Below are 27217 nucleotides of genomic sequence, written 5' to 3'. Positions count from 1 at the left end.
TTTGCATCTGTTACATCTTTTATAGCCCTCTGTTTAAACTAATCCTCGAGGCACAGCATCTTCCCACCCCGCGGAGTTTCGGGGTTCTCCTCTTCTCCGGCCTGCCTCCGAGGTTCCCCTTCTCCAAGTTTTGACAGTTTCAGCTGGGAAAAAAAAATGCAGCGCCTCCCTCGATTTTTAGGTACAAAAGTTTCGAAGCCAAAAAGGATACGATCATTTAGAACAACTTAAAAGTGTTGCCATAGTGGCTACGGACTTTCTCTTTCCTTTCTTGAGAGGAAAAAAAATTCTACTGGAAGAATTTAAGGAAATCAATGTGGGGGAACATATGTGAGGGGGGGGACTTAAGTAAATATTGTCCAAGTGGTGGGGTTGGGGGAGGAACAATGTCCAGAGAGCCTTATAATTATATTTCTTTTGCCGGGTAAAATGGGAAATCTTAATTTGGGGGCGGAGGGTGTAGGGGGAAAGAGACAGCGCCTCGATAACTCCTAAGGGGAGGGGAGGGGTCGCGGGGCGAGTGGGCTTCCTGTAATTACTATTATCAATTTACCCGAGTGTGCTTCATCCAAGGGCTGTTTTGCGTTGTTTGTTACTTCTTCCCCTCTTGGGAATGGGGGGTCGGAGAAGGGATGAGAAAAGATGAGAGCGAAAGACCCCCTCCCCAAGTTCCCGAGCCCGGTTGAGGACTTTTCGGAGGAAGGGGTCCGCCTAGCCTTGAGTCAAGCAGTCTTACTGTACCGCCGTGTGCATTCCCTCATACGGTCAGGAGTTATGACTCATTTTGAAGATGTAATTCTTGTCTCTGATCCCCTCGCGAGTGCAACACACCAAACAGTAACAACACAAAGCGCCTCCGGGCCAAGGCTGGGGGTGGGGGGGCGGGGAGGGGGCCGCCGAAGTTTCACTTTGGCGCTGGGGGCGCGGATGGGTGCTCACCCGGGCCCTGGCCCGGCTCCCCTGGGCGGCCCGCGCGCGTTTCAATGGGCGCGGGCGATGCCCACATTGTCGCTGTGTTTGGTTGCTAGATCGAGCCTGCGTGCTGCCGAAGCAGGGCGCCGAGTCCATGCGAACTGCCATCTGATCCGCTCTTATCAATGAAGCAGCCGATCATGGCGGATGGCCCCCGGTGCAAGAGGCGCAAACAAGCCAATCCCAGGAGGAAAAACGGTAAGAAGAGGCCCGAACCAAACTTTTCCGGGCCACTCCGCGGCCAGAGACCAGGGGGAAGGAGGGGGGGAGAGGGAGAAGGAAGCCGGCGGCGGCGCCTGGGGCTCGCGGGCGAACCTCCCTCGGCGGCCAGCGCCGGAGCCCCACGCGCGGCCGCTGCACCGGGGGGGAGTTGAGCAAGTGCGGGGCCAAGTGAGCTCCGGGCGACAGGGGGTTGCTCCGAGTGCTTCCGACCGGACCAGAGCTCCACACCGCGGCCCCGGCACCCCCGGCGCCTCCGCCTGCTCGGTTCCCCGGCCCGCAGGTCCCCGGCCCCGCGGCGGGAGCGGCCGGCGAGGACAGGGCGGGGGCTCCGGCGCCGGGGAGCGCTGGACTAAGGGGCGCGGGCGGGCGAGGGTGGCAGAAGGGCGGCAAGGGCGAGGGAGGGGACCAGAGACTGCGCCTCCGCCAGCCTCAAAGTTTCTTGCTGGAGTCGCCGGGCCGCCTCTATGTGCGCCAAGTAACGGTCCGCGGGCAGCGGGCCCTGGCCGGACGCGGGGACCCGAGGGTAGGAGGGACGGGGCCGGGAGCTGAGGGCTGGGGACCCGGCTCCCATGCAGCAGGCTCAGGCCCCACTCCGGGCCAGAGAATAGGGCGAAGAGAGACTTTTCGCAGCAATTGCTCCACGGCCAAAAGGATCCCCGGAGGAGCCCGTTATCCAGGCTGAGTCAGGAAGGAGGAAAGAGATGGGGGTGCGAGGGGACAAGCAGACCAGAGGTGGCAGATTAAAGGGGTGTGTATGTGAGAGTTTAGGTCCATTTTGGAGAGAGACTGGGGAAGTGTGTGTGTGTGTGTGTGAGAGAGAGAGAGAGAGAGAGAGAGAGAGAGAGAGAGAGAGAGAGAGAGAGAGAGAGAGAGAGAGAGAGAGACCCCCTAGGTATTACCCCCAAACAAAATCGTGGGAATAAAAGAGAAAAGTGATTGGCAAGTGCGCAGAAGGAGCCTGGGGGAGGGGAGAGAGTTGGAGGACGACAGAGGGTGCAGGGGGTGGGTGCTGACGGAGGATACTGAGTTTTAAAAGAAAAAAATGAAAAGAAACGGGGGGGGGCATCCCCTCAAAACAAACAAGCGATCCAGCCGCGCCAGCCCAGAATCGGAAAGGAAACTTCACTCTCCTTTCGCTCTCAGCCCGCTCACCGGGAGCGGGCAGTGTAGACGCTCCTGAGCTGGGCACAAGGGTCCTAGCCCACGACCGGGTTTTCACTCCCCCAGCCCGCGCCTGGCGGGTACTACCCGGGCCCACTTGGAACAACTTTCCACTAGAGAGGACAATTGTGCGCTCCCCTAGCCTACCTCAATACTGCACCGCGTGCAGAGGGTTGGCGGGAGGGGGGAGTGGGGGGTGCAGTGTGGGAGTTTGGGGTGCTGGAGGGAGTAAAACACAAAGACTAAAGGATTCTGGTTAGAGACAAACAATCTTCCTCTCTCACCTCTCCGTGCGTGTGTGTGTGTGTGTGTGTGTGTGTCTTTTGCTTGTTGTGGTGGAGTGGGGAACCATATGGGGGAGTGATAGAAGAATTTTAGTCAAAAACTGCTCGTTATGTTACCCTGCCTCTCCTCTTTGTGCTGTCTTTGATCTGTTTGCTTGCCTTAGTATTACAAAAAAAAAAAAAGGACAATAATATATTCCAAGCTGGTCCCCAAGATTCGGTTTAGGCAGCCTCTTTTTAAGCATGTGCGGGTGTCTGTCTTTTAATTTAATTTTTTTCTTCATTGCTGCCTGGCATTATTTAAGGTGGTCCTTACACAGGAGACCTCCCCTTCTCCATCTCTGGGTAATTTAGTAGACACTAAAATTACATCCAATGTTCCCCTCTCCTCTCTCGTGTTTCCTCTGTTCCCTTTATTAAATGTTAGTTATTGATTTTCTAAAATCAATGTCTTTTGTGGGGCCTCCCCCCTTACAAGTATCAGCACATTGCTGATCATCTGGTTAACAAAAGCTTTGTATCATGACCCCCCCCCCATGTTAAACTGTTATTTTTGAGAGAAAGGAGAATGAGATTTGAAGCGAGGCTACCAGAAGTATTCTTTTGCAGTAAAGACTGTTTGAAGTGTTTGTTTCTTCCTGTTCTTCCTCCTTCCACTCCCTTCATGATTTTGCTGTGAAATACCAACTTGGCTCCAGCAGTGAGGTCAGGCCACAGCCCAGTTTGAGGACAGGGAGAGATCCAGGCTCCCTGGGAACTCTGGTGGCACAGGCTATTAGGGCCTCACAGGTAACACAGTGTACCAGGGAGGACTGCAGTCAGGGACACCAGTCATTTGCCCTATGAACAGCCATTAATTTGGGACAAGCTTCCACACTCTGAGGTGGATAAAGTTGAACTGTGATTTTTTTTCAGGCATTTGTCTCAGGCCCTAAACACTCATCAGCAAGGCTGTCCGTTGCCCACAGATTCTCTGACTTACACTGCTACCTGTCTCCTTTTCCAAAGAGTCTACGAGAAAACATGCTGCAAACTGGGGACTTGTCAGTGTTTTCGTTGGGTTTAATCTGACTTAGCAGTGTCCAGGTCTTGGGAAGCAGGTAGGAGGTCCACCCCTATGACTCTTTCATTTTCTTTCTCATCAAATACATACCCGATGCATTTTCCTTTGGGAATTGCCAGGATTTATCTGAACTGAGTAGGTTTTTCTTCTTTCCTGGATTCATGGAAAGGATGTCACTTTTGAGCTTGTGTCTTTGCTGATAACACTAAATATGATGATGCTTATCAGCATCATATAGAAATTCCTGGGAAGGAATAATAGCAACCATAATCGTAGACTTAGAAGCTGTGGGGGAGGGGAGGGAGGCCCAAGACCTAGCATGGCACTTTATATAATTTTAATGAAGTCAACGGTGTGTGCATGTATAGGCTAAATGACAAGGAAACAAACCAGCAAAGCAGTCCCTGTGTGTTTGAATGGCTGGTCAAAACCTTGGCTTAGAAGATGGTGATGTGTACTATTTGTTTTTAAGCCCAGGACAAGAAGGCAGATCAGGGGACATAAATATAGAAAGAGAGGAGGAATCTAAAAAAATCCAACCTCCCATATTCTCAGGCCAGCAAGATGACTAGCAAAGACAGTGCCAGGACCAAGACCAAGCTAAACCATGGCTAGCAGTTCCTCTCCTTTCACCCACAGAGAAAGCAGGAAATCTCTTCCTAGAAAATAAGATGTTCAGGGAGGAAAGGGGGAGTAGGGTTAGGGAAGGAGGCAAAAAGCAAATAGCCAGCAGACGAAAATGTGTGTAGGTTTCGAGAAAGTTCAGTCAGATGATCCTCAGCTGCCTGACTCACTTTGTAACACTTTCACTAAGACTGGAGAGGAGGGGGAAAGCCAACCCCCCTTCATAGTCCTCTGATTATTCCCCACTATCTCCACATAGCCTTGGAGTCAGGAGTGAGCACTCCAGAAAGGAAGGACTCCGCTGCAGTCTGCCACCACTTGCAGCCAGTTTGTAACTTGCAAAGTTTGTTGCCTTCGCCCCTTGATTTAGGCAGCAGGTCCTGGGATGAGATTTCCTTCTTCATTAGCAACCTTCTGTGAAGAGGGATCTGTCTCCCCAGTTCCCGTGTCCCACCATCAGCCTCTGGGAAAAAAAAATCACACAGGCATATGCACATTGTAACCAAAAATGAAATCGCTGGGCTGCCAGTTTCAGAGGAAGGATTGAAGTTGTCTTTTAAAGGAAAACTGAATTAGGAAGGGAGAAGAAGGAAACGAAAGAAGGAAGGAAAAGTTAGCTTGATTTTGCTTCAAAGTTTCTACTAAGGGTTTGGGTGCTGTGGGCTAGGAGGTGGGGGGGGGCAGGCAGGGCAGCTTTTACCAAACACCTTTGCTCTCTGCTTTTCAGTTTATAAAGAACGGTACTCAAGTTGAATGTCTTGGGGAGAAGCAATCAGATGAGCAGAAATGATTATCCCTGCTTAAAAGAAACCTTCACTCTTTTCCACTTCTTTAAAGGGAGTGGAGGTGCTGTTAGTGATGTTGAGAAGCAATGAGGGATGAAGAAGTTGCTCCCATTGCAGAGGTGCTTAAATGGGAAGAAAAGGGACTGCAATCAACCCCTTCTCAGGATGAGGCTTCCACCTCCCCTCCCTCAGAAGTGAAGTAGGGATGGGCAACTGGGGGGTGACAGACCTGTACATATCAAAGCAAGATAGTGTCCGTCAGGCTCCAAGTGGTCAAAACTCACCTATCTTTGCAACAGAGGAAATCTTTGGCAAGTAGCTTTCGTAAAGTTGATGAGTTTGTTTAAGGGAGCCTGTTTCCTTACTTGGATGTTCTCAGGCTGTCTGTACGGCAGGTACCGATTCTGAGGGTGCTCCAGAGATATCCTTCTCCATCCTTTTCTCTCTGTGGAGACACTGCACACACAAGACTGGGGGCTATGTATCTAGACTGATCTATTTGTTTTATTTTGGTTTGGAAAAGCTAAGCCAATTGGGGTAGACACGTGCTTTGCTTCACAGCGGAGCCAGCAGCCAGCCTGGTGGCATCCTTGCTGTGGCGGTCCACCAGGGATAGGGGTAGACTTCAGGTTTTAAACTTTGCAGTGTTGCTCTGTTGTCAAATAAAAATGATTTCAGGTCTTTTAGCATTTATTTTCGAATGTGGGGGAAAACCTAAACTGCAGTGTCTCCCCCCCCCCCCGGCATTAAACTGCTCTGTCATAGGTTTCACATTCTTCTCTTCATGCTCTCTTTCTTAATTTGCTTAAAGAAAATTACAAGAGGTTGTTCAAGACCCTGATGCCATATTTTCCTGGGGTAGGGGGAATGTGTGCTACCCCTGAAGGTAGGAATGAAGGCTGCTACTAGCTCTCTAACAGGAGCCTGATTATTCCGGGGCGGGTGGAGGGGGGGGGTTGCTTTTCCTTACAACTCTCTTTGTCATCTTGCATTCTTCCAAGGCTCTGAAGGTGCATTTTCTTCTATGTGAAAGGAGATTCTTTGTCCTATTCCTCCCCAGCACTGTGGCTTCCCAAGGTAGACACTATTTTGTGCCTGTCACAGAGAGAGGGAGTGCAGGTTTGCAATGCTCACAGACAATTGATTGTCTGCGCTAATGTGTTTCATTTACATGTTTATAACGTCAATGGTGCTGGGTGTCCACTGTACCATTCATTCCCGCATTCCCACAAGGGGGCAATTGTCTGAATGGCCAAGTCAGACACCTTTTTGATTGCTCTTTGCTTGTCTTTTTAGAGCAAAGAGATAAAGGAGGAAAATCTGTGATGCAGAAACACTAGTTGAAAATATACAAAATGTCACCACAAAAGCAGATGTTAACATGAGCCCAAATATGCTTTTTAGCCAAGATGTGAATGCTGAAGACTAAAATTCAGTGCAGAGAGAGGGAGGACTCAAAAACCAATAAATGCGGCTTTGTTTCTTTATTTCTCTTTTTTTTTTCTTAAGCAACCAGAAGATGAAATGTGATTTTCCTTTTAAATTTTGAGCCTTGGAGCATGCAGGCACCTCCTTGTTGTGAGTGTATTTGCTGTGATTTGTGAATTTTGTATATATTTATATAGCTCTGTTTGTGCCAACATCATCAGCTTACCACTTGGGGGGAAAAAACTATTGAATGACTATTTGGGCTGTAGGGAGTGTAAACTTTTAAAAGTAAGATCCAAGGATTTCTTCATCAAGCAATTTTTCGAGAAAAAAACTGATAATAATCATCAGGCTGCAGGAAACCTTGCCTTTATAAGCTGTGTGCCAAATACTTTTATCTTGGGTGACAGTTGTGTCAGAGCGAAAGCTCTCAAGAAAAGTGTAACTAGTAATTACAAAGTAAATAAAGAATTTCATTTTAAGGTGTTCTGTGCTCTCTCTCTCTCTCTCTCTCTCTCTCTCTCTCTCTCTCTGTGTGTGTGTGTGTGTGTGTGTGTGTGTGTGTGTGTGCTGTGTTTCCTGACAGGGTGCTGACAGGAAAAGCCATCCATGCATGTGTCTTTTGGAGTTCCTCTCCTCTCAATTCTCTCCTGCATGCATGTCATACATCTATGTAAGCCCATATGAGTACACCTGTTTAAAAATCTTTCACAGATCGGATGGTGCCTTGCTGGCTCATTTATGTAATGCCATCATTAGAAGTTGGTCTGGTTTTGTGTGTGGTCCAGGAGGAGAGAAAATCCTCACTGTTGTGTCATGTGGTGGGAAGTAAATGGGGTTGGGGGGGGCTTTTATAATTTTGTAGCAAATTAGGGGAAAAAGAAATCGTCAGTCAGTAGAAGGATTTTTTTTGCCTCTCTGGGAAGACACACAGTAGCTGCACCGTTAGCTGAACCCCTGACACGGCGGTCTTTTGAATGCCTTAGGTATGATTTCACTTTCGCTCACATCAATGCTGACCTGAATGCCTTTCATATCTGATCCGCTGTGTCTCTCCCAGTAAACATCCCCTGAGGGGAGAACAAAGAAAGAGCTCTTCTTCTTCTTAATCACAATTCAGCCCTTTCACCGCCGGCAGGCTCCATTTGCATTCTGCCACTGAAAGCCAAGATGAAAAGAGAGAGAGAGAGAGAAGGAGAGAGAGAGAGAGAGAGAGAGAGAGAGAGAGAGAGAGAGAGAGAGAGAGAGAGAGAGAGAGAGAGAGAGAGAGAGAGAGAGAGAGAGAGAGAGAGAGAGGAGAGCGAGAGGAAAGGCAGGCAGAGGATAGTGGCTGAGTAAAGTAACTTAGGTGTTTGTGGCTGTTTGTTGGGCCTTCCCCTAGTTACCAGCCTTACATAGTTGATGCTCAACCGTGCCTGTCCCTCCTGACAGGCATATAGTGTTACAAGATGGCATGTCTGTACTATTCATGGCCATCGCTCCACTTGAGGTAAAAAGTGTAAGAGAGGGATTGAATTCTACTCCAGAAGCCTGTTAGATTTGGGGGTCAGGTGTGCAGACTTCCCACTCCGGAATGCTACTTACAATTTGGCCTTAATAACTATGATTGTTTACCATATGACCTAGGAGGCCAGGGCACTGGAGGGTGGGCGGGAGGGGGCGGGCTTGGAGACCCAGCCCTGGTCTGGCTGAAAGGGCTCGTGCACAGCCTGAACACAAAAAATCCTGGGGAAAACTGGAAAAGACTTTCCCATTCCCACCCCCAGCCCTGACTTCTTATGATAATTCATATTTTCAAGTGAAAGGGGAAAAAAGCCAAGAAAGAAACTCTCAGATGAGCCAAAAAGGAAAAAAAAAATCTCTGAAAAGAATTTTAGGGGGAAAAGTTGTTCTATTTTAAAAAGCTTTGAGGGCTGTAAAGTGCCACGTTTTTCACACCTTCTCCATACTTTTTTTTTCAGATTTTTTTAGTATGTTTAACATTTGTGAGATGACAGCCTTTTTGTATCTCAAACTGGATGCTTCAGGATTTGTAGGGAGGGGCTGGTGGTGTTCACGTTTTCTTGACAGAGAAAGTTTGTGCCTAAAGGGCTCCTTCTTGCTGGGAATTGTTTAAACCCTCGTAGGCGTTTAAATCTACTAGGAAGACCTGTCAGGTTTTCCTGTGTTATTTGTCTCCATGTTCAACATGCAAAAGTAACATGCAGTTGATGACACTGGAACAAGACCACAGCAAGAGCGGGTCCCTCTCGTGACAACTTTTCAGTACATTATCTTGCTGTGGAACCGTCTTGTCTTTTTCCACTTTCTGAAACCACTTTTAAGATACCAACAGTTCTTCCTCAACCATCAGGTCACACGCTCTCTCTCTCTCTCTCTCTCTCTCTCTCTCTCTCTCTCTCTCACACACACACACACACACACACACACACACACACACACACACACACACACACACACACACACACACACCACACCGTCTTGGACATACAGGATTTGCAAAAGAAGAGAGCTGTTTGATACGGATGCCTTTTCCAACACCCATGTGGTGTGCTTCACTTATGAGAGCAGCAGGAATGGACACATTAGGAGTTGTACTCGGGCATGTGACACAGATTCCTAGTTTTTTTTTCCTCCTTTTTCCCAGAAGATTTACAGAATTTACAAAAAGAGATTAGCCCTACACCTTCCACCCCTCCTATCCACCCCCATGACTCAAGCAATGAAGGATTTAGGCAGATTTACTTCAGTAAACACCTTTGGACACTGGGGGTGGGGGGGTGGGAGTCTGTTTGCAAAAGGAGGCTTTTGTTAAGTGAGGTACCGGGCAGCTGTGACATTAACCTACCCAGCAATACGGGTTAACTCTTTCAGTGCCTGTCGCTTTACACTCAGCAGATGAAATCTTGGCTCTCCAAAGACACTCAGAATTCTGGCTCTAGGAGTTTATTATTCAGACAAGTCTTGTAGACATGAAAACTGTTCAAGCTTTTAAAACAATGTGGTTTAATTAGATGAGGTGGACTTACATTGCTCATAAGCCCTCCAAATGGTGGTTTATAATTGGCAAGGGAAAAAAAAAGATAGAGAAAGGGAGTCAAGACAGCACATTAAATATTCCAAGAAATATCTTTAGAAAAGCTATTTTCATTTCTAGCTTTTAAAATATTAGACTCCGGTCGCTAGAGGGAATGGAGCAGCTGGGGCCTCTCTCCTTACTATGAAAGTCGCCAGAAGTTTGTAATGAAGAAAGGGCTTCAACTTGAAAAGCTTCGAAGGCCAGTTGGACAGTGAAATTACCCCAGCCCTGGCATCCTTGGGAGGGGCAAGTCTTGTCTATACGTCAGAGCTCAAGGGGTCATGTGAACTCGGAGTCAGGCCCTTGGGCCACTGTTACCAGCTTGAGACTTTAAGCAAGCAGAGAGGTTTTTATGGGGAAGGAGTTAATGGTTATTTTTTGTTGTTGTTGGGCACAAGAATATCTTTACAGGTGTTGCATTTGGGCTTAAATAAGATCGCCTTATTTAGTTTCGAAAGAGAGTGTAGGTGTCAACGTTCGAGCAGCCATAAATGTGTGAGAAAGTAAAGGGTATGAGACATGACAGAATTAAAGGTGTTTGCTATGTTGTTACACCGTGTGTCAAGCTGCAAGCTCCCTTTGTCACAGCCTCCTGGTGATTTGACAGCGCAGATCTACTTCCCTTCTAGGTGAGACAGCATTTTTAAACTGGAGTTATAAATACGGTACACCCTTTGGGTTGCACCCTGCATCCCAGATCCATGAATCCTATTTGAAATATCTTGCCCTAAGACACAATGAACAAACACCCGTACACAAGGGGGCTGTGGGCTAGGGCCTGAGTAGCGCCAGCTTCACAGTAGCTGGCATTGACTGTTGTTTGACAAGAAGATCCTCTGCCAAATCATCCAATAATTAAGTTTTATGTTATTTGTATGAACGACCAAGCATGCAGTATTCCTTTTCAAATCAAAAGGAGGCTTAAAATGACTTTTTGAACACTTTCAGACCCTGGTCAGGTCACAGTTTGGGGGCTGAATTCAAGTGATCTCATTCATGATCTAATTGAGGCTGGCACAACCTTATAGCAGTAGCAGGAGTACATAAATATAAATCAAAGACCAAAATTTAGCAAATCATATCATTTGCTAGAAATCTGCTCATGAATTATTCTCCAATTGCCAGCCCAGAAGTTAAACTTTGTCTCCCCTCAGCAACAGTAACGGCAGGTTTTATTTTTATTTTTTTTTTCTGGGCTTCTGACAGGAAAGTTAAAGGAGCTGAATAGAGAAAGGAGAAGGAAGGTGATCGATGTTTCATCAGATAACTGTGTGTTTGTGACCCAAGAAAGTATGAGAGCTGATAAAGTAGCAGTGGGCACTGCAGGCTTGCTTAGACATTAGCACTGCCTTTCAGAAAACAGCCTCAGAAGAGCAAGTGCTCTGACATGCAGGGGAGAGAGGAGAAACCATTTCCCAGAGGACCTGACTGAAACTTTGCTTTCATTTTTTTTTCAACTGAGGGATGCAATCGTCATAATGAGTCACGATTGCTTGCAGTTAGTTCTCTTGCCGAGCTGAGTTAAAATACTGAAGACTTGAAGCTGACGTTACAGTGAGAAGACAGAACTGTTAGTTACCTCTCCTGTTTCAACTACGAAATTAAGGCTGCAATAACTTCCCGACCAATAGGCTCCCGTGTCACACAGTCTGTTGTCACTATCATTTGGGGGTTCTTCTTCATTTCTGGGTATGTGTGCATTCGCCTTTGTTCACATACCTTCTACTATAAAGGTGAAGAGGTTGAATTCCTAACTTGAATATTTTGAGGTTAAAATTTTGCATCTCACTTGTATGAGGGCATTCTTTCTATCAAACAATAAATAGAGAATTGGTCAGTTTACCCATCTTAACCTAAAGGAAGGTGTGGTTTTTACATCTCCAGGATTCAGAAGAAGCTTAAAAAAATAGTCTCAGGTGACAGAGGTAAAATGATTCCTTTCTTTTTTGAGAATAAGTGCTTGCCCATAATGATTTGCAATGACAAGACGCATTCCACGTAAAAAGCAGTAATAGCTACATCGCTTATATGACAAAATATCAGGTTTTGCTCTTTACAGATGGTTTCACATTTCTTAATTAATCCTAAAAAGGGGGGAAAAGTTTCTCACAAGGAAGTAGCCACTCCTCCAAATAAGTAATGAGATACAAACAAATGAAAGCATTATGCTATGTAAAAATCTGAGATTTTTCCCTCACACACAAGTGAGAACGTCTCAAGCAGTCAGTGCCCACGTGATCCATAAATTCATCATACCGTTTTCACTACTTAAATTGTATTTATGTTCTCTTACATATCCAAGAAACTGTAATCAAGGAAACTTTGCAATTTGCCTATTCTTGGAAGTACCTGTTTCTATTTTCGACGCCAAGCACATGAATGGAAATGTTTCCCATCATGAGATTTCTCAGTTGTAAGAGGTGAGGTTTACATAGAAAGAACTCAGTAGGTTGTGTTTTCATAATAAATAGACCTATTAAGGAGGAACTATCTAGGAGCAAGAAAAGGGTTCTCCTCTAAAGATTTCTCATCACCTTTGCTCTACTAACAAAACCTGAAGCCTAAACCCAATACTTACGCACACACTCTTGTATCCACACAAATGGTACTGCCCACTAGAACCCCCATTCTGGTTCTCTTTCTCTTTAGCCTCTATTTATAAGATCCCCCACGTGAATGAGACGCATATAAACAAAAAGAGCAGATGGGAAGAATTGATGTAGAGTTTTGCAGTAGGGTTTCTGGAGGGAAAAGTGTTCTCTGTGCTACCTGGTTCTTTAAAAAACTTACTTGTGCCTATTAATCTAAGCTTAAGTGTATTATTTAGGATAAATTACTAGCTTTATGCTTTTAAGCTGTTTTCCTTCAATAGTAGCAACCTTAACACAGATTGTCCTAAGTTGATTGCAAGTCATTATGGGAAAGAAAAGAAAATAAAAAAAGCAGCATTCTGGGGTCCTAACTAAAGATGGTATTTTAAAGCAGTGTTTATGGTGTTCAGGAGAAAAGGGGAGGGAGATTTAAAGCTATACTAAATACTGAGAAATGTGTGGTGCTTTCCACCTGTGCAGATAAAGAGTGAGGTAGCCTTGCCTTGAGAAGTTCAGACCACAAATGATACGTGTCAGTAGGTTTTTTGATAGGGCTTCTGGCCACAGTGTTTTTGTGCTGTCAAACTGCTATGTTGAACAAACACCTCCTCCGGGACAAAGTGATAAATGCAGAGACAGGCTGGCTTCAACCAGTCTCAGTGACCTCCTCAGCCACACCTCCAATTCCCAGGTCCACCGCCTTCCCCTCCCCCACACTTGAAGTTGACAGTGTAGAGAGGTGGGAAAGGTTTTCCAAGGTGTCAGTGGTGACTGATCATTGGTCCTCCCTAACTCTCAGGAATCAGAACTCTGGGGTTGCAGGCAAAGTCCTTTTCCTGGCAGGCTTTATCTAGTCTTTTTCAATGAAACTGAACTGAGCTTCTAAACTTCTGCCAACTTGAACTTTTCCCACCTTTACTCAGTCATTTTAAAAACAGCTTGCTTTCCTTGTCTCTCCCCGAATCACTTGGGCTTCATTTTCTGAAGTTCATGTGACTACGTCGTGCAACAAACACAAAACAAAATTTTGCCTTAAAAACATCCAAACGCAATGCCTCCTACTCTTTGCTTTCTAGTGTTCTTTTAGGGCCAGCATTTCAGATTGTACAGTCGACTGAAATTTGTCTTCTCTCTGTTGGAGCCATTACTCTCTGACTAAACCCTGTTTACTGGTGCCTTTGTGTGTGCATTTTTTCCCCTGATGTTAAATGAATTTCCGTCTTCTACTTCTGCAATCTCCAAGAAATAGATAAACCATTATATTTTTTTCCCTGCTCGTATTTTAAAGTGGTGATCCTGACAGCAGGACGATTATTGCACTTTATGTTTTAGTGGATGTTTGCTGTTGCTAGTTACAGCAACACTTATCATAAGACAGCAAGAAAGGAGTAGTCCCTGGTAATTAAAGTAATGAAATATTCATTTACTCTACCTTTTCTGTAGTCTCACAAATTAGGCTGCTACATTTAATGCCTGCACTGCCTCTGTTTTTATTATAATGGCAGCTTTCGCATCTGCAATTAGGACTAATTCTGACAGTTACAATTTCTGAGGGATGGTAAACAGTGAACGAGATGTGCGGCAGAGGTATTACACGTGAAAAGCCCTTGTCTCTTTAACCTTGTTGTTTTTTTTTCTCGCAGAGGTTACCTTTTCCCGATGGTGCAAAATCGACTTGACATAACTGTTCATCAGTTTCAGGGTTTTCCCTGGAGGTATTTGCATCAAATCAGCCCAGTCAAGCTTCAAGTTGAAATTGGCAGGCCAGAAACTCACAGGGTAGAGACTAGAAAAGAGACAGCCAAAGTACAGGCAGCAAACTGACAGCAGCCGAGTGAAAGACAGAGAGGGGGAGAGGCTGGGGGAAAAGGAAAGCTTCTCAACTTGGGTGTCGGGGAACCCCAGCCCCTCCTGGGCCAATTGCAATAGCACTTGCTCCTGGAGGAGCAGGAAAATGTCTAGAAGCAGAACACCTCCAGCTAGTTCCTACCGCTAGGGCCCCTCAGCCCTGCCTAGGTTCACATTTGCTTACTCTGATTGGATGCCTAAAGAGGAGTGGGCACACTTAATTAAATGGAAGGGGTGATTTGAGGCACCTCCCCAACACTTAGTAAAGCTCGAAAGCCAAATCTCATGATCACTGTTCTAGAAGAAAATAAGAAGGTTTGGGCTCCTCCCGCCTCTCTCCCCCTCTCTCTAATGGTTAACTTGTAGGACCATGAACAACCCTTCTCTTTACCACGTCTGTTTTCTCTGTTTCTGTTCTGAAGCAGATTAGATGTTCATGGAGACCAGAGATCGGGAGCCTGTAAATTCAAAAAGCTAATGTGCTTTAAGTCAACCAAAGCAGTCACGTAGCAAACATTATGTCGAAAGAGATGCTCCTGTGAGTGGGATGGAGCTGCAGTTCCTTTCTGTCAAGTAATCCCTTCTGCCCTGATGCTAGAGATTGTTTAAAGACCCCCAAACATGGCACAATCTTAAAGCAGCGGTGACACTTGATTTTTATTTTGCTATCGAGAATACCACTTTAAGGAGGATTCTATAGTTGCAAAACTTGTTTTCACAATGAAAATAAATATAAAAAATGATATCTTTGGCAGAGTACATGTTTTTCTCCTTTATGTCTGTAAAACAGATGCACGCTTTCTTCATTCCCCTCTACATTTTTTAACTTTGGTGAAGGGGGAGGCTGGTGTCTTTACTGGATGATTAAAATCCCCTTCTCTTTGCAGCTAGACTTGGGGGTCGAATAAGCCCTTGCTTTCAAGCGGTCTTCAAGCTCCGTGTATGACAGGCATTGGCTGATCTGCTGATGCCCATTCGACAGGCACTGTTGAACTAAAGTGGTGTGACGGCACAGTTTTGTTAAGCTGTGAACAAAGGGTTGGAGATGCCTTGCTGGCATCATCCATGTGCATATTGGCCTTGTCACAGTTTGCTTGATTTAATGCTCTGTTTATTCCTAGATATTAAAACTTAAATTCTGAACAATAAGTTTTCAAATTGTACTACATACCAAGTTTATTTTAAAAGCTTTAACTTTTGAAGACCCTAGGGTCCATTTGTTCATCCAGCTCCCATGCAACCAATATTAAAACACAGCTTTGGAAAATAAACAGATTCCCAATAGCTTCTTAGCTGTTATCCATTTTAAAATGGGATTTCAGTCTTAAAAAGTCTTATTAGGGCAAAAGATTTACTTCTCCTTTGATCATTGGCTGAAAGTCATTATTTATTTCCAACAATGGATTCTCATGTAAATTTCTAAGGGGAAACTTACCTTGTATATACACAGCACAGCATGAACTTTTTTTATAAAAAAAAGACACATTATTTAAAAGATAGTACTAAAAGAAGTCATTTAGAAATACACGGAAGGGTAGACACATAACCACTGACAGGGAGAAAAATCCAGGGAGTTTGTGTTAATGTGAGCCTTATTTAAGACATAGCAGAGGAATTAGGTGGAGACATAAAAATAAAACCGTGGCTACAAAAATTCCTGCTCCACAGACAACAGGCAAGTCTTCAAAAGAAATCTTAAGTTTGGTGCTAAATTTAGTTTCCCGTGTCCAGCTGAATGGGTTTTGGGCTTTATCTTTGCCGGTTTTTTGTTCTCCCTCTGCCTTTTTCCTCTCTCCAGGTTTGCTTCAAGTGTTTGCTAAGAGATTAGTTAGCGAGTTTATATTGAGGAGGTAGCCATGGGAAGCAGCTCGCTGCTCAAAGGAACGTACTGTGTCACAGTGTGGAGATACAGGGAGCTCACACTGCCTCAGGACTGAAATCAGGTGCCTCATTTTCTCTCTGAGACAAACGGTTTGGAGAAAGGTTGGTGGGGATGGCATTGCCCATCAGGGGCACAGATGTTACCACTTTTAGAAACTTCCAAACAAACACTCATGCTAGACCAACTTTATTTAAAAGAAAGAGAGGGGGGTGTGGGAGGGAGGGAGGAAGGAAGAAAGGAAGGAAGGAAAGAAGGAAGGAAGGAAACAAGTTGAAGCCTATTGCCAGAGCGCCCCCTATTCATTATGTAAAGAGGCTATAATATTGAGGTACTCAGGGTTATTTTTACCTTCATTCATAAAGCAGCATCTTTCTGTGGAGCATTTTTGAGGTGGGGAAGGCGACAAAGAAGAGAAAAATACACAGCTGCAGGAAAGTACTGCTATTGACCAGAACAAAAACAAAACAAACAGACAAACAAACAAAAACAAAAATCAGAAAGGGAATCGTCCAGGTAAAGCAGCCCTACCTGCCTAAGCACACTTTCTTAGCGCTGGTCATGGAATTGACCAATGTGAGCTCCCACCAACAGCCACTTTCAGCCATGGTTTTGCTCATGAGAACCAGGTACTTCTTACGAAGATAGAGATGCCTAGGCAAGCTTCTGTGCTAGTTTTTGTGCAGCATTTTACCTGGGAAAGGTACTTGTGGGCAGCTTATCTTATAGAGCACTCTGTGGCTTGTTTCTTTCCTTACTGATTTCTGTGTGCAGACCCATAGGTGTGAACAAGTAATCTCCAACTGGCCAAAGATTTGACCTTTTTTAGTATATTAACGGTGGATTTTTTTTTAGTGAACATACAAAGTGAGTCTTGGCATCAGGTTTGATATTTCCTATTAATACTTTGTCATCAACTATTTATAAAGAGACAGACAGACAGAACTTGACTCAAATCATCCTCCTGCCCCAACCCCATCTAAGTGTTATCTGCTTTGTCCTGTCAACTCATATCCTTATCATTCCATCTTTAAATTGCTCTAAATGAAGCCAAGATCACAGCTGTGTTTAGTGGCAAACACATGACTAGGACCAATGTGACTTTTCACTTCTTCGTGCACTGTGCTGGTTTAGGGTCTTCTGAGGGAACGAAGCACGGCGGAGGAAGACGTCTCCTAAACATCTCCTCTGAGCAGCCACGTTGCTTACATGGCCTTTCCCCCCCTTTTTTCCAGGCAGGCAGAAATGGCCTAGCTCAGGATCCGTCCAAGTGAGCACATTTCAGAGGATGATTGGAGGGAGACACTAGCCCTGTGCTACCAATGAAGTGCATTAACTAAGAATGCCCTGAGATTGAGTTTGGTATGATGTTAATCTAGGGCATCCCTGGAGGGATGGCTAATTCATGAGAGAGTAGTAAAGCATAGACCTTCTACTTAGCATACGGTTGACATAAGGTTTCAGAAACAAGTATCCATGTCTGCGCCCCCCCACCCCCACCCCTTTGAATTTATCCGCACTGAGGTACAGTTTTAATGATCTGTGTCTGCAAGCCAGGAGCATGAATTTGATCCCGCTGCATCTTAGTGTGGAGATGAGATAGAATAGTACTACAGCACGCCGGTGCATTGTGACAGGGTGGCAAAAACAATCCTTCCATTTTTAAAGCAATCACTTTTCTTCTCCCGTCACTGTTTCTTTACCTTCTGTGTATGTTTCTCATGATACAGATCTGAGGGAGTTGTGCAAGCTTCAGTCTTGCCAGCCCCCAGCTCCCAGGCCTAGTACAGACTAATTCATAAACTTACCATATTAGACTATCAGATTGAAATCAAGGGTTTCTACTAGTCGTAGAATTGGGAAGCCCATTGTTTTGATTATCATTTCATCAGCCCCAACTGATACTAGTATGCTCAAGGAAAACATACTTCAGTTACAGTTGATTTTCAGATTCCAAAATGGTACTGCAAAGCCTGTGCATCTCTAATTATATTTTATGCTAGGCTGTGCAATACCAAAATATACGCTGCAGCAATCAGCGAGTGAACAGTATCAATCAATTTGTAAACAGATGAAGTCACTCATTCCCAAACTGGTTTTCCAAAAACAATTACTAAATTACAATAGAAAAAAATTGTACAGTTACTGTATTTGTGTGCTGTGTTACAATCAACATACCAGGGAAACAAAACAATTTAATGCAGAAAAATCATCATTCATCTACATTATAATTGCTTCTTTTTCACATCTACAGGGCGGTTAATTAAAATTGTGATTAAATGCGGTCGCGCTGCCTAAGATGTCTTGCCCAAAACAGGTGGTACAGAATTTAAAAGTAAAAAAAATGTAATTAGCATTGGAAATTGAGAAATTGCCTGTAAGAATCAGTGTTAATTTCAGTCAGTGATGAGGTAATTTATAAATGAATGCAGTGGAGGCTGTGCAAATGCACAATTGCCTTCCTTGCCTTTCTTAGCATTCTCAGCATGCAGGTGAAAATGTTTTCAAAATATTGAGGTAATTTGAAAATCAATCCATGCATTTTGTATCTTTTTTCTCCCATTTGTACCAAATGCTGAACAAATGCTGTCATAGATGGCACAGTCCATCAGCTTTTTCCTTTCTGTGTTACACATATCCTAAACCTACATTAAGAAATGTAGCAACACAAATTTCAGGCCCAAGATTGTTGCGGGATCCAGATCTGTGTGCTTGATCTGGATTTGGTTTGTTGTGAAGACTTCCCATCAATACAACAGAAAGTAGAGGCAATGCTCTTCATTTTGCAGGGGAGTGACTCTGAAAAAAAAAAACATTAATCCAACAGATACTTGAAGCTTCATTTTTAAAGTTTAAGGAAGAAACAGAAACTTATAATAGTGTTTCTATTATTCTTACGACTTTCATCATTATTATTTCCTATAAATCTGTGAGATAGGTAAAAAGTTATTACTAGAAACAATTTTTCTATACATGAGTTCTACTTATTAATATTTCTTTAAGTTAAGACACCACTTTCTAGCAAAGCAGGACATCAACAATATAGTTCAAGCATTCTCTTTTGGCACATGAGTAAATCCATCATCTAGGTGCTATTTTAAAACTATTTGTATTTATACGTCTAGATTTTACTGCTCTTTACACTGCTGAAGTGAGGAACACTCTGCCTTTAAAATCTCTTACTAATGTGAGAAACTTAACTTTCACCTGTTTACCCTGACCCTCCAAACAATATGAAGCTAAATATTTTAAAAATTAGCTTCAAATATTCGTCTGGGTGGCTGGCTGGACAGTTCTGACACCATGGGCCTGTGGCTTCCTAATCATCCTCTTCCACCTTGCACTGTCTATCCAGGTAAACTCATCCAGACGATTTGCTTACTGCTGTAGATCAGTTTGATCATTGTATTCTTTCATGTAAAGTGTTCTGCATGGTTCTTCACAGAAAGGCTATGATTTCACTCTGGAGATATCTTGAGGGTAGTCCTGACATTCTGCAAGGAGAGATGAAAATAAGGAACCCTCTATATCTGGGGTTATGTTACCACTCCAGATCTGATAATCAGGTCTTCCTCGCTGGCCTGTCCTTGTCATTTTTAGGACACAAATAAAATGTGCAGTTTAGAGAAGCTGACAAGTCAGCTGGTTGCTCCAAGTATCATGTCATCCCTTCTCCCATATCTAAATCTGTTTCCATTTAATATTACAAGTAGGGGGGAAATGAGTCCTGAAAGGTCACAGTTAACTCCATGGTCCTGCTCTGTTCACCACTCCTGCCTCGCACTAACTGTAATAACCACGGTTCCATACTCTAATACAGCCTACCTCCAGTGAGAGAAGAGGGGGCAAGTCTCCTCAAAGGTTGACTTCCTAGGTCCCCTTCAGAACCTGGGAACATAAGGCCTACACACACATGGGGCTTGGCTCAGATTGCAGGAGAGAGGTAGAGAAGGGAAAGAAAGGCTGCTCTGGTTCTGAGCTCACAAGAGGTTCCAAAACTGAGCAAACCACAGATGTCAGGAGAACTCCAGGCCCCTCATAGCCTCAAAAAGTCTGCAGTAGGCATCTCCTTGTCTCTTTACATTCGGTTCTGATGCCCTACCAGCAGGCAGGGCCCTGTGGAGCTACCTAGCTAAGAGAGAGCACCTGTGTTAGCATGTGGGAAGTGACAGCATCTCTTTCAGGGAAGTTCCTTCTGGCCAATCTCTTTTCCCCATCCTTAGGAGGCATCAGCACCCTCTGAAAAGGCATGGGATGCTTGGCTGTTTGGGCTCCTGAATACTAAGAGTCTTTTTCTTTTCAAAGTTTGCCATGTAAGGTCATTTGATTTATTCACTGTTCCTCTTTGAGGGGGATGTCAGATTCATGAAATTAGATGCAAAGTTTCATATATCCCAGGCTGGCCTCTTGAACTTGCTGTATAGTTCAGGCTGACCTTGAACTTCTGATCCTTATGGCTCAGCCGCCTCAATACCAGGGTTACAAGCGTGCACTACCATGCCTGCTTCACTGCCATGTTCGGAATCAAGGACAAGGTCTTGTGCATGAGAGGCAAGTAGTCTGCCCACCAAGTCACATCCTTAGCCGCTACCATTTTTTCCTTTTCGCTCAGAGTTTCTCTCACCTTTATTCCTGAGGCTTACCTGAACTTTTCATTATGAGAGAACAAGCTTTTTTCTTCTTCTAGAAGTGATTTTAAAAACAGTATGTCACTATATACTTTTTTAGGTCTCTGGCTTTTAGCAAGAACTTGTAAGGTTCATTCATTCTGTGCTCAGCACACCTACTGACCATAGGGGGTGATCCATGCAGCTAGGCGCCACAGAGCTCATCTTGTAGTGAGAAAGAAGGCCCTGGATAAGTGATGAAAATGTGATAGTGTTATATGGAACTGTGTATCCTGTGAAGAAAGAGTACAGAAAACAGCATAACTGGATCCGGGAGCAGGTGGCGAGGGGATACCTCCTGGCAAGTGGGCTGTGGAGGGAAGCATTGTCATACAATATGGGTTCTAAAAGTGGGGTGAGGGAAGGGGGGCGTTCTGGGCCAAGAAGATGGCATGAGCAAGCATTTGAGGGCACAAAGGGCTAAGAGATCAATTAGTGTCAGCCATCTAAGACGTCTGGACCACAGAGCACATGTGTAGAGATGAACTTAAATTGAGTCTGTGAAAGCCTATTGGAACACAAGACTCTCCTAGCCCATAATTCCAGGTTTTATCCAGTAAATAGGTGATGATGAGATTGTGAAGTATTCGTGAAAGAACAGTGACATAAGCAGGTTTGTGTTTCATAACAGGTGTCTGGTACCTCAAGGAAATGCCATAGCCAGCACTGGGGGAGAATCGATATGCCTTTGAAACTGTGCTAAAAATCTCTCCTATGTTTTCTGCCAATGATTCTTTGAAATGGGTACTATTATTTCCCTGATCTTTTCACAGGTGAGGAAGGTTAAGACTAGAGGGGCCTGAGCCAGGGCCAGGAGGAAATCTTGTGTTAGATGCTACTACAACCATAGAATTTCCTGACTTACAGGTCGCAGTGGTCACTGGCTGGAAGGACATACAGAAAAGCAAACACAGCAGTTGAAAAGTTATAGGGAGGCAGTTCGAGTCCCTATTTTAGGATGAATGTGAGACTAAGCGGGTTGTAAGAATTTTTCATTTTCAGAAGCCTTCCTCTCATTCATCTGCAAGTCACTTTGAAAGCGAAAGGGAAAGATGAGTGTCAACCATTGAGAAACTGATGCTCGACTATGTTACATCATTGGGAGTTTGGAAAGATGGTTAATAGACAGCCAGTCAAACCAGTGGGGCTTAGTAACACCCAGAACACTGGCTAGCTGCTCAGTTCATGACACAAAGACCTTCCTGCTTACAAACAAACAAACAAATAATCCCTTTGCAGTGTCTACTCCCCCTTTCTCAATTAACTCTTCCATTGCCTAAAATTTCTCCATCCTCAACCTGCCGAATTTTCACACTGCCTTCTCTCTGCTGTCCCGGGGCAACCCCCAAAGCTGCTAATGTTTCGTAACAACGATGTGACAAATTGTTGTGCTTTCATTCACGTTGGACATCTTTGCCAGGCTTGCTTGTTGTGTTTTCTGTTTGGCTGTGTCATAGGACCAAAGGTGCCTGCCTTTATACAGCATGTCAAATCTGGTTAACATGCAGCCATTTATCTTTAAAACCGCTGCCACACAATGGCAGTGGTGGGCCGGGCCACAGGGCTCCAAGCACAACCCAATTTCTCAGACCATCTTGTCTGTATCCAGGGATCACATTGGATGGCAGAGAAGATGTTTTGCGATTTGGGGAATCTCTTAGAGACAAATTGTAGAGTGCGAGTGCAGTGTAACTGGACTGCTGGGTGCCCAGTGAAGTGGAGAAAATCAGATGCAGCACAGGCTGAAAGAATGAAGCAAGAATTCATATCTTTGGTGCAGAACGTACACAGTACTTTGCTCACACAGGGAGCTCATATACAGACAAAAGCACATTTGTTTGTTGTTTTTATGCAAGGAGATTCTAGGACCACAGTTGGTGCACATAGTCACACATAAGCCTTCTTTAAGCAATTTGTACTGGTGGGTGTGTCCACACGTGAATATGCAAATGTGCTTCCAGGAGACAATTTGCTGCTACAGATTTAAGGTATGGGAAAGGTCTGTCAGTTCACTGAGCCGTTTCCCCCCTCATGTAGCAGAGCAGAATCTACGATTGTTTCAATAAAGGACTGTGTGTTTAAAGAAAATCTCTGAGCCAGTGGTAAGTGTTACAGTGATTTTTGATTTCATGACACTTGTAAACTTTAGAACCTAATTCAGTTTGGGTATCCATTTTTTTTTAACTGTCTCAAAGTGTCTTGGGGATGATTTTCCCTTAAATAACTAATTATCAGCAAAGGAAAAAAAGACAGAAAAAAATATAAGCCTGCACAGACTAAATGGAGAATTTTCTTCCTTGGAGCAAATGAAGAACTTAGCAAGGCAAAGCCATGTAATTTAAACAAACTGTTAGAAATTAAAAGTATAAATACACAACACACACATATACACACAGGCTGAAGTTAAAGTTACTTGAAATATCAGGCACAATGTTTCTTTAGTTCCCTTTCTTTCTCCCTGTTTCCACTCTGCTCTGCCCTCTCCCCATTCTCTCCTCTCCTCCCTTTTGAGAAAAAAGACCCAAGAGATTGCCTTTCACTTTGAAAACAATCTCTAATATCAGGGAAATGCGCTGTTTGTTTATGCGTACATAATGCAGGTTTGTCCGCCTGGGAACTGCAGCAAATGGGAGAAGTATGCATGGATTTCACAGGTAACAGGATTACGTGGGCACATAATTGATCCATTTGGAAAAAAAATGACAGTGCTCTAAGGATGCCTAGGCTTTGGAGATGGAGTTTATGAAACAGGCATTTGTAAATTCAAAGGAATCAATATGTCAATTTTATTACATCTCAGAACCAGCTGGGCATTAAAGGAACAGTAGCCTTTAAAAACTACAGATGCAATTCCTGCATTGTTTACCTTTCTTAAAAGGATTAGGATTTAAGGGAATAGGTTCACTGATCTTTATCTTTTTAGAAATTAATTTACATTGTAGAAAAAGAACAGTAATTTGGTATTTTGTCAGTTCTTAAACCCTTGTTAATTGTCATTACAATTAAAGTCTGTTAAGAGATATAGATAACAGATTCTCGTGGCTTTCAAGTAGGTTCATGGTCAATAATTTGTTGCAATTCATACCTGAACTGTTTGCCCATCTAGACACCACCTGATGCAAGGACATGGTCTGAGCTGAGCTTTTTGTCTCCTTCAGAATTTTCTCAGTACATACATAAAGCATTCTTTTTAATTAGAGTTTTGACAGCTCAAAAAAAAGACTAAACTATTTTAAATAAACTGCTAGATAGTAGAATTTGCACAATATCTGTAAGTGATATGAAGGGAAAGCAAATTCAAGATAGCTTTTTAAGACTCCCAATGCAGCATACTGAAGATGGAATTTAATGCTGTTGACTGCTCCATGCATAGATGAATCAGTGCTTCTTTTTACTCCTTACTGTAAGCAGTATCTCAGACCCATGTTCTCATCTCTCCTACCCAGACCCTGATGTAAGAACATCTTTTGATCCATTCATTTATAACCAGTGGAGCCCAGTTCTTCTTTCTCTTACCAGGAAGTGAAGTGCTCAGCATACTCAAAAGAGTAGAAAATTCAGACATATTTCTACATTCTTCTAATTCAGTCATTTATTATGTAGCCTCTAGTATGTTTCTCAACCTCTCTAAGCACCAGTTCTTTAGGGAGACAATACTTATTGATAGGATCTGCTGCAATGGCAGACTAAATTCTAAAGACAAGGTCTAGAAGATGCTCAGTTCTGATTATATTTCAAGATGTGACTAGCCAGACTGTCAGCAATCCTTCAAGGATAATAGGTCAGTTTTTGAGTTCTGATAAGATACTTTTAAAGAAGAAGAAGCAATGACATTAACCTAAAGTATTTATTTATTTGCTTGTTTATTTGAGATATGAAAGAGAAAGACAAAATGTGATGGAAAGAGCAAGAAAGAGGAAGAGGAGGAGGAAAGAGGTGAAGGAAGAGAGACAGGGAGGGGAGAAGGAGGATGAGGAAGAAGCAATGAAGAGGAGAGGGGAGGGGAGGGGAGGGGAGGGGAGGGGAGGGGAGGGAGGGGAGGGAAGGAGAGACCTTGGATATGGCTTCTTATTTCTTCATTTCCAGGAAGTATACAAGATATCTTCTCTTACCCTCCCACTCCCCCAAGAAGCAATTCTCGAATAATATATTCTGTGCTAACATTTATCACAGCACTTAATATCTGCTTCCTGTTTGTCTCTCCATAAATTCGTCAATGCCTTAAGGACAGTTTTCCTTGCCTCTTAGTATCAGTGAATGGTTCAGCACCTGATATACAGAAATAACTTGGTTAAAGACAGTAGTCACATTAAAAAAATAGGATGTATTACACCAGCTAGAAAATTCTGCTGCTATACCAACACTATCTTAAATTCTGTTTGAGTTAGCTTTGCCAGTTTGAATTTGGAATGTTTTGGTTAGTATTTAAATCAACTGGCTGTCTGCTTTTTTTTTTACCCTGTTTTCTTTTTTCTCCCCCTTCATCCCCCCTGCCCGTCTCAATGATACCTTTGAGACCTTTGAGTCATAGAAGCTGACAGGCAGTGTGGGTATTCAAGAAGTGTAAGACTTTGGACATCTGAGCTCAATTTTGGTTTCAGTTTTCACACCAGCACGTGACCTGGGGCAAGGTGCCTTACCTGACTGTCTCTATTTGTTGCTGCAAATTTAAGTTCTAGGACTGCGAAGAAAAGTAGCGATAGGTCATGTAGCAAGCATGTAGTAGGCGTTTTGTGTCATAGCCCCTCTCTCCATTCTTGCTCTTCATCTCGTCTTTGATGAGTTCTCCTTTCCTCCTACAGCCAATGGTTGCCAATCAACATACCAGCGGTGAGCATCTTCCTCCAGTTCCAATTCTGAAAGTTGGACTCTTTTCTACGCAAGGAAATGAGCATGCAAATCATCCTTGCTATTTTCTGCCTAATCTAACTGTGTCTTTGTCCTTGTCATCCTGTTTAGGAAGGCACTCTGGCATTTTTTTTTTAAAACCTTTGCCATCATCCTGTGCTTAGGCGTCTCAGATTTCTTTTTCCCCATGACCCAGGGGAGATAGCAGAAAATAAGATGCAAGGGAGTCTCTTGCGTATGTGTTGGCCATGCAACTCTGTAGAATGGCCAGTTGATAGGGCTGATTAAAAGATTCTGTTTGATTCTGCCTAAGTATACCAGAAATATTCAAAAGCCACAACTCCAAAATGTAAAGAAGGCGGTCAAATATAGTACTACGTAATGAGGCTCCCTGTTGGTAGTATGGAAAGCAATTTAGAGTATAGCTTCAGATTCTAATGAGGAGCATTTTAAAACTTGCACTGAAAAGTGAATTTAAAAGCCCTGTGTTCTTTATAAGCATTTGAAGAGGGGCATGTAAATGCCATAAGTGAATTAATATACTGCCTGAAGTTGGTAAAGTGTGAGTGAATCCAAACTTTAGTCTTGGGCTTCTCCTATGGTTCCAAGATTTTTGAACCATTTTCCACATGTTGAGTTTTGAACACCAATCCAACTCTTGAAATCATAGAACAAAGGTATCTTCTTACATGTATTAAATGTTTTTGATCTCAGAAAACACATCTCTTCCACCACAATAACAAAAACCCTGCCCAGCATCAACTATATGTACCTCATGTGGTTCATAAGAGGAAACTTTTAAAACCTGAAAAATGTTCTCTTAGTTTTTGTCCCTCCTTTCCCAACTAACAATATAAGCTTCTTTTTCCATGACATTAAGTTACAAAAGGCAAAGCATCTGTACCTCCTGCTTATGCTTTGCTGACACTCCCCATGGGACCAGGGAAGTTAGTGGGCACCCACTCTGAGTTGATTCTTCTGAAGTTCACCCAAGGAGAAGGGAAAAATGAAGCCCCTGTCAGCTGGCTGATGACACCCACATGGTACCCACCACAGCTCCTTCAGAGACTCCAACATTTCCATGGAAGGGCCAGAGGCCCTGCCAATATCTGCACATCATTGTCATGATAGACCATAACAGCTTCTCCTGAGCCGTTCCGGTCTATCGTGTCAATGCGTACTCAGGGAGTCCTCAATGCACGGATCATTGACACAGCACTACATAACGGCTCCTTAGCAGCCATTATTGGGTATCAAGTCAATGCATACTCAGGGAGCCTTTATTGCACAGTCCTGCACAAGCAGACACATTCCGAATACTAAAATTCCTTAGGAAAATTAGTCATTGCCCATGTGTGATAGCTGTTTTCCATTTTGAATTTTAACCATCATGGGTAAGAGGAAGAAAGAGAAAATACCAAAGTAGGCCAAAATGTCCTTTGAAACTTGCTGTGCAAGTTACATGGGTGGGGAGGGCACGGGAAGATGAGGCATGGGTTTACGGCCTCTCCTCCACAGCTTCATTTTACTGTGTCGAGCTGTAGAAAGAACACTTTCACTGGGGCTCTTCTTCAAGAAGAATGCAGCCCAGAAAACTTAGTGGCATAGCTATGGATCTCAGAAAACAATGAGTCTCTCTATGATAAAGACACAGTAGTGGGTACCATAATAACAGTCTTGCAGAACCATACACATCAAAATGCTACAGCATGATTGTGACGCCTAGGAGACACTTCCTGTGCTAGACTTTCAATAAACAATATGCT

General features: G+C 43.7%; 1 protein-coding gene across 3 annotated transcripts in view; it reads left to right on the top strand.

Moving 5' to 3' along the window:
• The first annotated feature begins 1043 nt into the window (after nucleotides 1-1043).
• Nucleotides 1044-27217, top strand: part of Zeb2 (zinc finger E-box binding homeobox 2) — a 126614-nt gene continuing 100440 nt past the window's right edge. For all 3 annotated transcript variants that reach the window (XM_040745310.1, XM_005068947.4, XM_021226544.2), the window contains exon 1: nucleotides 1044-1170. In XM_040745310.1, the coding sequence (XP_040601244.1) occupies nucleotides 1098-1170 (73 nt within the window). In that variant the 5' untranslated portion in view covers nucleotides 1044-1097. The remainder of the gene's footprint in view (nucleotides 1171-27217) is intronic.

The sequence above is a fragment of the Mesocricetus auratus genome, unplaced genomic scaffold (genome assembly GCF_017639785.1).
Source record: "Mesocricetus auratus isolate SY011 unplaced genomic scaffold, BCM_Maur_2.0 Super-Scaffold_100004, whole genome shotgun sequence".
Lineage (NCBI taxonomy): Eukaryota > Metazoa > Chordata > Mammalia > Rodentia > Cricetidae > Mesocricetus > Mesocricetus auratus.
Note: the sequence above shows the minus strand (reverse complement) of the source record. Positions and strands in the feature narration are given on the sequence as shown.